This window comes from Xyrauchen texanus, chromosome 5 (genome assembly GCF_025860055.1).
Source record: "Xyrauchen texanus isolate HMW12.3.18 chromosome 5, RBS_HiC_50CHRs, whole genome shotgun sequence".
Lineage (NCBI taxonomy): Eukaryota > Metazoa > Chordata > Actinopteri > Cypriniformes > Catostomidae > Xyrauchen > Xyrauchen texanus.
In genome coordinates, this window is record NC_068280.1 from 7208741 (window position 1) to 7221817 (window position 13077).

General features: G+C 40.6%; 1 protein-coding gene across 1 annotated transcript in view; it reads right to left on the reverse strand.

The window, feature by feature from the left end:
- Positions 1 to 13077, reverse strand: part of cfap58 (cilia and flagella associated protein 58) — a 155902-nt gene that overhangs the window by 108042 nt on the left and 34783 nt on the right. Inside the window, exons 10-11 of the mRNA XM_052127420.1 lie at positions 8275 to 8436; positions 4327 to 4473 (exon numbers count right to left, since the gene is read on the reverse strand). Coding sequence (XP_051983380.1) covers positions 4327 to 4473; positions 8275 to 8436 — 309 coding nt within the window. The remainder of the gene's footprint in view (positions 1 to 4326; positions 4474 to 8274; positions 8437 to 13077) is intronic.

Here is a 13077-nt window from a genome sequence, read left to right on the forward strand (position 1 = left end):
CCCGGCTTCCTGGCCCTAAGGCCACAATACTTGCTCTCATCCCGGGTGACTCGTCTAACCTTCGCTGGTGTTCTGGGGAGCAGGTCTGGCTCCAATCCTAGACCTGCAAGGACGCCAGCGTGCATTAGAGACTGGTCTCTTAAAAAGAGGCGTGCTATACATTTTAAAGGCAGTGGTGATGAGGCTAATCATCCGCTGTCAAACGAGACTTTAATTGAATTGCGCCTCTCCTGTCTCCTGCCAACTCCCATTGTGAGCCTGGCTGAAGGACGGCCCTAAGAAGTGGCGAGGCAATGCTAATCCAAGGAAGGAGCGTGTCATTTTGCCACAATCCATTCATTTTCGTACATTTTTGTTTGTTTATATAGATGCTGAAATGTAAAAGGAACGTATTGACAGCGCTTTAACACAGATGTTTTTACGCATTTACAGCAACAGATTATTTTATATCCTCTAACACCCTGTCTACACTGGGCGCATCCGTTGATGCAATGGGATGCAATGGCTTAAGGCTGTGTACACTGGATGCTTTGACATGAATGTTATACAGCATTTATTTGTGCAGCGCAAAATTTAACTGGGCACCATTACTGTCGGCACGATGTGGTGCAACGTGCCGCAATGGACGCTTCCAGTGTCGACAGGGTGCAGGGTTGGGAGGGTTATTATTAAAATGTATTCCACTACAGATAACGTGCTCTAAAATGTGTAACGTATTCCATTAGATTAATCAAGTTCAGTAACGTAATATATATACTTTAGATTACTTCTTCAGCACTGGTGATTTTTTTCACTTGTTTTGACTATAAAAAATCTGCCAGTACAGTAAGAAAAACTACAAATTTTAAAAATACATTCTCTGAAAAAAGCCTAAACATCTTATGCCGTATTGCATTTAAAAGAAGATCAAGCAAATTGGTCATGTTTTATGGATTTTTTTTTTAAGGAAAAACACAACAAAATTTCTCATCAAGAATAAGATTTTTGCCCTAATATAAAAATGTTCTTAATGAAAAAAATATGATAGTGCTTAGTAACAGGTACATGTATAATGGCTAGAAATAGCATTTTAGCTTAGCATAAAGAGTAATGTTCATATGACAAATTACTCAAGGTCTATTTCTATTTCTACTGCTCCAAACTTAAAACTTACTTATCTGTCTGCTTGTATGAATGTAACACATCTTAAAAGGTGCTGTAAGCGATTTCAGCCATTCTGCTTCCAAGCCACGCACCCTCTTTCCAAAACCCAGCACTCCAAAGATACCAAAATTAGCTTTATTGAGAGCAGAAACAGTTGTTAAAAACAACACCAGCAAAATAGCGCCCTCAACTGACAACTGTTATGAACAACATGGCATAAAAATGCATTATGCCTCAATAATACGGGCACTCGAGCACCACGGAAATGGCCGAGCACCCACAGAAAAGCAGAAGATATTCCCCATTAATTTTCTCCATAGGCATTTCAAAAATATATATTTTATAAATATTTCTCAGCCTTGACCCAAACCAGAAAGGTCTATTATTAATTAACAACATTAAAACATTAGATTTGAAGCAAATCATTTTAAAAATCGAAAAAAAGCGATTGGTAATTTGGAACTTCAATGATTGGTGGATCTCACATAGGGATTGTGGTCCCTGTGGGATATCTGGACTAAGATTAATTATTTGTTGGAGTTTACAAGACACAACTGCAGACTGAAATCTTTCACTAAACTTAATTCTTTTTTTTTTTTTTTTGTAATTGTGCAGGCTGAGCATGCTTATACTCCTTCTTATTACTTAAGATAAAAAAATGTATGTGCATTTGATGTATGAGTGGAAGTGTTCATGCACGCACTGCGCTTAGCCCAAATTACACTGCTTTGTTCACACATTTTTTTCTTTCAAATAAGATTTTTTTTAGACTGACTGTTCAGACTGCATGTTATATGTGGACAGATTAGATTTTTTTTTTTTCTGTTCTGACTGCAGTCGCTTTTGCTAGAATGTCCACTAGTTGTCATAGTAACAATGCAAACTTGCATGTGTTCACCATACAGTATGTGAAAGTTTATGATTGTTTTTCATGAGGGCATTCAAATATTAACATTCTTCACAGAAAACTGCTAAAAAAAAAGGGAGAGGTGGCAATGTTTATTGCTGCTAAGGTTTACAACTGTCCCGTTTTTGCCAGACGCCCTGTATTTTATCCCATACAGGACCTCTAACGTCCTGTATTGAAGCAAAAAAAGGTCTGACAGCAAGACTCTTGAAGAGGGCTCCCATCCATAATTGAAGAGCTCAAAATGCTCAAGTGTCCTGTATTGTGTGAAACTCTCAACCTTATCGCGTTGTGGTGGCTTGCGGCCAGCATATGTTAACACATTAAAAATACAATAAAACAAGTGATACATTCCATGAATTCACATTTGTACATCTCTAAAGTTGTTCATATGTCAATATGTCAATATTGTACATTTCAACAGAAGTGAATGTATGTCTGTTAGAACCACTCTTTAAATAGGAAAACCAACAAATACTCATGAGATCACACTGTATATATATGCACAGATGTTAATGATATTAATGTTTATAATATATTTTATTTTACCTTATAACATTAGTGTAAATGAACAGAAGTGCTCATAACATCTTATAACACACATTTGATTTACTAGGGCCAGTCGCCTTTACTAAGACCTAAATCAATACATAAATTAATTAACGTCAAGTCATTATCTTTAATTTAACATGGAGCAAATGTAGGTGTCCTTGCTGATGTTATGCATGTTAATTTTGGAATGAGGGCTGACACAGTTTAATCCATAGCATGCTCTTAAAACACTAGAAAAATAAAACACTACATCCACCACTAATCCTCTATAGGTACCTCATGCCATCATTTCAAGTGACCCAGAAATATTATTATTATAATTATTTCTATAAAACTCCAGTTAAAACTGCTCAAACATTATTCTATAATATATGTAGTAGACTAATTGGAAAAAAGCAAATGCTTGTCAGAAAAATTGTCAGATGGCAACATTTGCTAAAATAGGATTTGTCCGAAACGTTTTGAAGGCGGGGCTTAGAGAGAGGTCAACTGTCTGTTGTTCCAGGCAATCAATTTTCAACATAGCTGTGCTAGTTTCATGATTCTTCATGTTAGTTAGTTAGTTAGTTAGAAGGATACTTTCAGAATAAACAATCAGTTTAGACCACTGTTCCACACTCCTCTGAAAAAACAATAAGTTCTCATTAATGGAGCTACTCAGTGGTGTTCTAGATACAAACATACAGTAACAACACAATGTTTGATGTAACTTGTAATCTGTGGAGTGCATGAAGCATAAGTGTGGATTAGCTAACACAATACAACCAGAGCTATACTATACTTTGTATTGCATCAGTCAGCCCTGTTGGTCTACTGATTAATCATTCTGTCAGTCTCTTTCTACCTTTCTCTCCGACTAACCTTTATCTATCCGACCACACCCCCTGAGTCTATACCACAGAACCATCCAAGTTCATGTATAATTTAAAACTCTAATAAACATCAAAAGCATTGCATAGTCATTAAGTCTTTCGAGTCAGTTGTTGAATTTGAAAGAGCATGGAGTAAAAGCCCTCTCTGAACTCCCATATATATTTCTGTCATAAAATATGGAGTGATCTTTTGTGTTTCTTTTATTTAATTTCTCTTTTTTTCTGTGCATCCGATTTGAAATTCCAATATAATCCTTTGTGAGGGTGATATTGAAATCTTGTGACTTGAAGAAAAAGAGAGATGTGCCATTATATTTTATAAGCACAAAGATCTGAAAACTAATAATGAAAGGATTATGAGAAATATATCCACATTCAGTATAAATGCAAAGGTTACTTTTCAAAAGCTTTCTGGTTATAAATCACCATATAAAGACTGTCACAAGACTGTGTATTAAAGAACAAGGCTATAGTTATGCTTCAGCTTTAAAATAAATACTGCTTCCCCTGTAGAACTGAAACTTTGACTAATTATATTAATCATTAATCATTATGGCATCATTAATAGCCATTTAATGTTTTTTTTAATTTAATTTTTTGGAGCTTGATAGCCCCAGTCACTTTCATTATATGAAAAAAGGTGGCCAGGATATTCTTCAAAAATTCACCTTTTGTGTTCCATTAAAAAAAAAGTCAAACAGGTTTAGACTGACATGAGGGTGAGTAAATAATACCATCAATTACATTTTTGAGGGAACTAGTCCTTTAGGGCAATTAGACACTGCATTATCTATAGCTACATTGAAAGAGAGATAAGCGAGAGACATATGGCAGTTGAGTGAATCAGGTTACCTTGAGAGCTTCCCTCTCTCTCTCAACGCGCTGGAACTCTTGGCGCTCCTTCTCTAGCGCTGCCTCTTTTGTGGTGATTTCATCTTTTAGCTGGTTGAACATGTGGTTCACGATCTTCACCTTGCGTTTCATCTCTGCGTTCTGATCCTGAAAGTGAACGCAGGGAGTCGGGGTAAGAGGACAGAACAGCACACAGACAGACAAACGAACTGGCACGTTAACACTCGAAAAAAAAAAAACTCAGATACTCTTCAGTGCAGAAAGAATAAAGGTGGCAGAGCAGGAACAGGTCATCAAGGTAAAGCTGACAGCAAAGGACATACATTTGTAGAGTTTTACACTTGAGTTCTGCTGCTGACTGTAAAAACAGCCTTGTAGACTGGAGTTTTGGAGGCTTCTCTTGCTACTCTCTCATGATATCAGTGAATGAAAACGGTTTGACACCACTAATAATGTTTATAATTAATGTCTGAGATGCTAAATTAATTGAGCTTCTAATTAGGCCAGAAATGTACTCTATGCACAAATGCACACATGAAAGTTTGGCAATTGGAATGTTCTGGGTTTAATACTCTATCGACAGAGTTTGCGGATTACCACATAATGCTGATTACCACAGAAAATAATTCAGACTCAACCCTCTTTAAAAAAAAGTGTTTTTTTAAATAAACTCGACTGACAGGAATTACATTGGTAATGCATAATTACAAATTCTATTTAGTATTTCAACTCAAAGGATGATTTACAGTTCAAATAATAAACAGCTTAGACAAATTAATAACATTAATTACATGGTGTCACGATTAATTAATCGCATACAAATATTTGCTGAGAAAGCCCCTTATATAACAATAATTTAATATATAATGATGTAATAATTATACATAGTTATCTTTAAATATAATTTATATCTATATATATATATATACAATTATTATTGTTATAGAGGCTATTTCCTATATATATATATATATATATATATATATATATATATATATATATATATATATATATATATATATATATATATATATATATATACTGTATATATGATACAAAATTCAGATAAATAAAATGCATTACATTCTTGTAGCAGAAGAGTTAATCATTGATAAGACAATACAAAATGTGTCTTTAGAATACAATGTATTGTTTACTACCATATTATTGAACATTGAACTCTCTGAGGCTATTTCCAGTTATGACAGTTATGACATCTACTTGAATGGAGAAAGACCAAAATCTCAAAAACAGTTGGTCAAGATTACGATCAAAGAACATATTTCAGGGGGCCTGGGTAGCTCAGCAAGTATTGACGCTGACTACCACCACTGGAGTCACAAGTTCGAATCCAGGGTGAGCTGGTCCCTAACAACCAGGCCAATTTGGTTGCTTAGGGGACCTGGCTGGTCCCTAACAACCAGGCCAATTTGGTTGCTTAGGAGACCTGGCTGGAGTCACAAGTTCGAATCCAGGGTGTGCTGAGTGACTCCAGCCAGGTCTCCTAAGCAACCAAATTGGCCCGGTTATTAGGGATGTTAGAGTCACATGGGGAACCTCTTCGTGGTCATGATAAGTGGTTCTCACTCTCAATGGGGTTCGTGGTAAGGTGTGCATGGATCGCGGAGAGTAGCATGATCCTCCACATGCTGGGAATCTCTGCGGGGTCATGCACAATGAGCCACGTGATAAAACGCATGGATGACGGTCTCAGAAACAGAGGCAACCAGGATTGAGGTGAGTAACTGCGCCACCAAGAAGACCTACTAAGTAGTGGGAATTGGACATTCCAAATTGGGGAGAAAAGGAGATAAAAATTATTTTTAAAAAGAACATACTTCAAATCAGAAATTAAATCTGAATCATACTGGAATCATAAATTGTGATTCTTTAAAAAACATTTTTTTTTCCGGCTTGAATAGCTAATGTCTGTATCTAAAAGGTGATTGGCACTTTTAACTTTAAGTTGGGGCTTCCTTTCTACATCCATTGATTGTTGGATGTTAGAGCTCCTTTGTTGAGCATTCTAATTTCTCCCATTTATTTTAATAGAAGTGGCCCATCTCTGCTAAATTATCACTGGTAAAAATTATGTCTTGTGTTATTTAATCACGCAACAATGTGCATAGCTAATATCAATAAAAAAAAATCCCAAATTCCAAGTTTTCTATTTTATTTAATTTATTTATTTAATTACAAGTTTTAATGTTTTAATTACAATTTATCATCAAAAGAGTGTCTAATCACATGAATTCATAAAACTTTAATCAAATGAAAATATAGTAATTAATTTGAACAAAACAGTACAAAGCAGCACAAAGCAGTATTTTTTGTTAAAATAAAGTGCTGCCAAATAAAGGGAGTTTCACAGTATGAAAACAATTAGTATGAAAACAACAAAAATCATTGATTGCCTTAGGCTGCTATGTCAAAATTACAGCATGCTGATATTCAGAAAAGTCTTGCTTGATATTTCTTAAATATAATAATAATAATAAACATTATAATTATTCATATTATTATTATTATTATTATTATAATAAACAATAGTAATAATAATTATATTATTATTATTAGAAACAATAATAATAATTAATATAAAAATGTAATGTTAAATAATTGTTAATTGTGTGCAGACTATATATTTATTTAAGGCAGAGGCTATTTGCATGAGCAAAATTTATTTTGTGGTCCATTTTTGAGTGCAAGAATGCTGCGGGCCACTGTATTTGTATGAATATCATCATGTATGTATGAATATCATGTATGAATATCATCACTTTGATCCAGTCACCTGGATCCTCTCTTAAACATGCAGAACGCGCACATCACAACACCACACATCTGGATATATACCAGGTTATTATAACCCTCTTCAACATCATTTGATGATTATTTGATTAATTACTGCTAAAGTTATTGGTTGAAAATTTTCACAAACATCTCTTCAATAAAATTAATTTTACTGCCTACTTTTATTTGGCTGTAATTGCGTGACGTAAATTGTGCAAGGCAAATTGAAAGAAGTTTTGTGAATGAAGTGGAATCTTTAATGAGCCTTATTTATAGAAAGGAGGCATGTTTGCGTGGAAAGGAATAACAATGACTTCTTTTAAATATTGAAGATGTAGCGGAATTTCAGCTAAACATGATTGTGTGGTTAGTGAATAAGACACAGGTATTTGTGCTGAAATACCACACGCAAAAGTGGCGTAACTGTTTAATGAATCTGCCCTAAGAGTGGAGACAGGAAACAAGATGGATACAATTGAGACAAAAGGCGCAAGAAAAAGTACATCCATACTGTTTTAACACTACATCATTGCAGCGACACTTGAGGGTGCAGTTTACCTTCAATTTCTGTTTTTCCACCAGACTATTTCATTTCAAAAAGCCATGCTGTGTGGCAGGTGCTATTTACACTTAGTGCAAATAGTCACCCATTTATTTAATTAAATCACATATTTTTTGGCCATCTCGTGACTTTAATTTGACATTGTCAAATTGTAATTAATTCAATCACAATTTCTTTTTAAATTCCAGCATTTTATGACTCAGTTCTGTGAAATCATGTTCAAATACTTGTCAGCTAGAGCAGTTGACAGGCTAAGGGTGTCGTAGAAAAAAAAATACTGGCAGTACCGTGTACTGACTCAAATCAGTACACATGCGCTGCTGTTTTCAAACATTCACATGCGTATTTCAGCGCACGCTATATAGAGCGCTCATGGTGAATGCAGCTGCTTGCGTGAAAAGTCAAATGCTCTTCTTGGAAAAGCTGCACCCCACTCCCCCTCGTCAACAGAATACACATGCGCACTCAGCCCAGATTCCTGGATAAAGATTAATATTCATTCACACAAACTTCCCACATCCAAAGTAACTATTGGCCTCTATGTCTGCAGTCTTGCTCATGGTGCGCAGATCTACACACACACACACACTTACCTTGGACTCAATGAGGTTCTTGCTGAGGAGGTTCCTATCTGCCCTGACATCCTCATAGAGATTCTGCTGCTGTTTCAGTTTTGTTTCAGTCTCCGCTATTCTCTTCTTATGCTCAAAGATCTGCATCTCCTTCAATTTAATGTCCTCAATACTCTCAAGAACCTGTGGAGATAGAGAACAAGGTACTGTATATCTAAGTGAACAGTTAAGACCACAGCTAACTATGTTCTAATATCTACTGTTAACAACAATGACAATTCACAGTTATTTCCAATAGGTAAAAATGTTAAACACTGGTCCCTTTCTGTCACTCACTCGACGTTGTGCCGATGTAGTGACACTAGGGGTCTCTCTTGAGAGCCTCAGTTACCTCCTATCTTTGAGAAAAGACCAATGAAAATTGCCGAACAGAATTTGCATGCCCCTCCCCCGGATATATATGTATCAAAGGAAGGAAATGTGCGTCTGTCCAAACAGATTTGTTTCTTTGGAGCCAAGCAGCCCTTTAAAAAAGTATATACCTGTATATATTTCTCTAAAAGAGTAAACACATTGACGCTGAACGTCTTTTTAAAGACACGTCTTTTTTAAGATGCCCTTAAGCCTTTGTGTCATTCCTGGATTCGGTCATTACCTCTCCGCTTCTGACGGCCACGGGCACTGCCTCTCGTGTCTGGGCAGAGATCACACAGAGGTAGCGTTTGTGGACAGCTCATGTTCTCACTGCTAGAACATGACCATGGCAAAGTTGTGGTCACGGCTTTCCTTCTTCCAGGGGGAAAGTCACTCTATCCATCCCCCCACCCCCCAAGTCGTCGGCGTGGCTGGTGCTGGAGGCGGTTTTAGTAAAGGGCACCTTTTATTGCCCGAAACCAACTCTCTCGCTCGTCCCCCTGTGGCGGTAAAACCCCAGGCAGCTCCAGCCCAGCTCTCAGCCCCAGCGTAGGCCCCCCGCAGGAAGCGGATGCCCACATCTCATGAGCACATCTCATCAGCCCCAGCGTAGGCCTCCCCGCAGGAAGCGGATGCCCACATCTCATGAACCTCCTCACGGACCCAGAAGGCTCCCAAGCACTCCAGAGACGGGCAGCCCAGGGAGAGAGATTTCTGCCATGGAGCTGGTAGCCAGACCACTCCATTCCCCGGTGGAGAGCCTGTTAGAGAATCTTTTGTGTCCAATTACACCACACTCATGCCTCAGGGCAGCAGGTGGTGACGAGTCTAGAGGTACAGAACCTCCTCCTCAGTCAACAACCCGGTAAGTGCTTCGAGCCTCTCCTCAGCACAACCAACTCGGGATGAAGCAACGCTCCCCGACAAGACGTCTTCTGCTGTTTCCCGCTGTTTAGGACTTCAGGTCAACTGGGAAAAGAGCATGGAGTTAGACTCGTGCCTCACAAGCGAGCATGCAGAGTCAGTGCTGAACTGCCTGAGTTCGTTCAGACCGAGCACAGTGGTTCCACTGAAACTATTTCAGAGGCTCCTGGGGCATATGGCATCCTCAGTGATGGTCGCGCTGCTCATATTGATGCATATGAGACCACTTTAGCACTGGCTTCAGACTCGAGTCCCGAGATGGGCATGGCACCACGGCACAAACCATGTGACCCTCACTCCTTCCTGCCATCAATTATTCAGTCCTTGGACAGACCCTACAGCAGGTGTTCAGCTGTGCCGTAGTTACTACGGACGCCTCTCAGTGGCGCTGGCTCCTGGATGGGGCCCCGGCTGGGTTGGCACAACAACTGCCTAGAGTTGCTGGCTGTATTTCTTGCCTGCGCAGACTTCTACCGTTGATCAATGGCAAGCACGTGTTGATTCACTCAGACAACACAGCAACACTAGCGTATATAAATCGCCATGGCGGTGTTCGCTTTTGTTGCATGTCGCAACTCGCCCACCATCTCCTCCTTTGGAGACAGCAGCAGGTGAGGTCGATGCATGCCACTAATATCCCGGGCAACCTAAACACCACAGCGGATGCGCTGTCATGTCAGGTAACACTCAGCGGAGAGTGGCGACTCCACCCTCAAGTAGTCCTACTGATTTGGGCTCAGTTCAGCAGAGCACAGTTAGATCTGTTTGCCTCCCGAGATTCCACCCACTGCCCACTCTGGTACATTCTGACGGAAGCCCTCCTTGGCACAGACGTGCTGGCACACAGCTGGCCACGGGGGCTGTGCAAATACGCATTTCCCCCAGTGAGCCTACTTGCACAAGTCCTGTCCAAGGTCAGGAAGTACGAGGAACAATCATTCTCTTGGCCCCCCACTGGCACTCTCGGACATGGCTCTCGGACCTCATGCTCCTCATGACAGCACCTCCCTGGAAAATTCCCCTGAGGAAGGACCTTCCTTCTCAGGGACGGGGTACCCTCTGGCATCCGCGCCCAGACCTCTGGAACCTTCACGTCTGGCCCTTTAACGGGATGCGTGTGGGGGCTACCACCAGCCATCGTAGACATGATCACTCAAGCCAGAGCTCCATCTACCAGGCAGCTTTATGCCCTAAAGTGGCGCTTTTTCGCAAATTGGTGTTCTTCCAGATCTGAAGACCCACAGAGTTGTGCAATCGGTTCAGGGCTCTCATTCTTCCAGGAGAGGCTGGAAGGGCATCTGTCTCCATCCACCTTGAAGGTTTATGTAGCCGCCATAGTGGCTCACCACGATGCAGTGGACGGTAAGTCGTTAGGGAAGCACAACCTGATCTCAGGTTCCTTAGAGGTGCCCAGAGGCAGAACCCTCCTAGGCCATGCCTGTTCCCCTCATGGGCCCTCTCCATTGTCCTCTTGGGCCTTCGGAGACCCCCGTTTGAGCCGTTAGAATAATTTGAACCTGCAAGCGCTGGTTCAGGAGGAGGCAGACCCAGTCTTAGTTGCTGTGTCCGGTGCGTGCTTTGCGTAACTATTTGGATTGCATGCAGAGCTTTAGACACTCTGAGAAGCTCATTGTCTGCTTTGGTGGACAGCGGAAAGGGAATGTTGTCTCCAAACAGAGGCTTGCCAACTGGATCGTGGATGCCATTGTGTTGGCCTACCAGACCCAGGCCATGCCCGCCCCCTTGCGGGTTTGAGCACACTCTACAAGGAGTGTGGCATCCTCGTGGGCACTGGCCAATGGCACCTCTCTAGCAGACATTTGCAGAGCGGCGGGCTGGGCAACACTCATTACCTTTGCAAGATTTTACAATCTCCGGGTTGAGCCGGTAATGTCCCGTGTTTTGAAAGTTCCGAACAAGTACAATTCGGTAATACGGTACAGCTGGCTGGGTTTATCGCTTGCGCATAGCGCCTTTCCCCTCCCCTGAGGTGAAGACGTGCGCTCTACTCCCCCAGTCCAGTCCACAAGTCAAGGACCCTGGGTGTCCTTACTCCCTATCCCTCTGGCTCCGAACTTAGCAGAGGAAGTTCGCAGCCAGACCCACTGCAGGCACCGACTTGCCTGTACTGGAACAGGTGCTCCACAGGTTCTGATTATTCCAATATCTCCTGTGATGTATTTTCCATGGTATGGTCTCCCTGTCGGCAGACCAGTGTCTCCCTTGGGTATAGTTCACTCTGCCCCCCGGTCGCTGTGTTTGTAGAGCTCCTCTAAGACGAGGAAGGACCTAGAATGGAAAAGAATGCCTTCCCTGATGTGTGTTATAGCGTTAGATGGCCCCAGCTGCATCTAACACTCTATGGAAAGAACACATAGAGAGAGAAAAGGCAGCGGCTGGAGCGGACTGCTCCCATGCTTGTTACGTCACTTCCCTCCCTCAGGGATGTGGGGAACTATATGACATATTTTGGGGCATTGGGGAAGGTTATGCACAGTCTGATGCACCTGCTATTTTTGCACGCAGCAGCTTGCTTGCTCCTGCATCAGCAGTCCATGTAACACAGTTCAGTATTGTGCCGTTTTTAGATAAGGACCCCTAGTGTCACTACATCGACACAACGTCGAATGAGTGACAGAAGGGGAACGTCTTGGTTACTGTAGTAACCTATGTTCCCTGATGGAGTGAATGAGATTTTGTGTCCCTCTTGCCACAACACTGTACTAAGCCGCTGAAATGGCCAGGACCTTACTCTCAGATCCTCAGCTCAAAACCTGTCTGAACAGACACACGCTTCCCTCCTTTTATACACATATGTCCGGGGGAGGGGCATGCAAATTCTGTTTGCCAATTTTCATTGGCCTTTTCTCAAAAATAAGAGGTAACCGAGGCTCTCAAGAGTGACCCCTGGTGTCACTACATCGACACAATGTCTCGTTCCCTAAATGAGGGAATGGAGGTTACGACAGTAACCGAGATGTTTTCAAGCATATTTTTGAATACACCCTCCTGAAATATTTAAATGCATCTGAAGCTCATTCATTCACATGCTTTAGATTATCCAAAATGATGTATCTTATAAGGAAGCATAATTATGCTGCCAACTGTTTGTCTAAAAATGTTTTGCCTATGTAGGTATCTGACTTGGTTTTGGAACAGAGCTTAAATTCTCATTTACTGAGGAGCTATAAAACCTTGTAATGATGACAATGTCTGACTTTGATGCAGAAACTCCCTTTTAATTTCTAACAACCATGTCATTTAATTTGTTTACATTATTACTTTATTTTTACTTAGGTACATCAACAACATGTTTATTTAAGAAAACCAAACAACTTGCCATTATTAGATTTCACTTAAGTTTGAATATTGTCAATCCATGTGTACCTTTTCACTTGCATTTAGCCATAGCACACAAAGCCAAACCATTTCGATGGAGTTTGATTGAAGATATATATTTATTTTTTCCTCACCACAGGCTTTAGG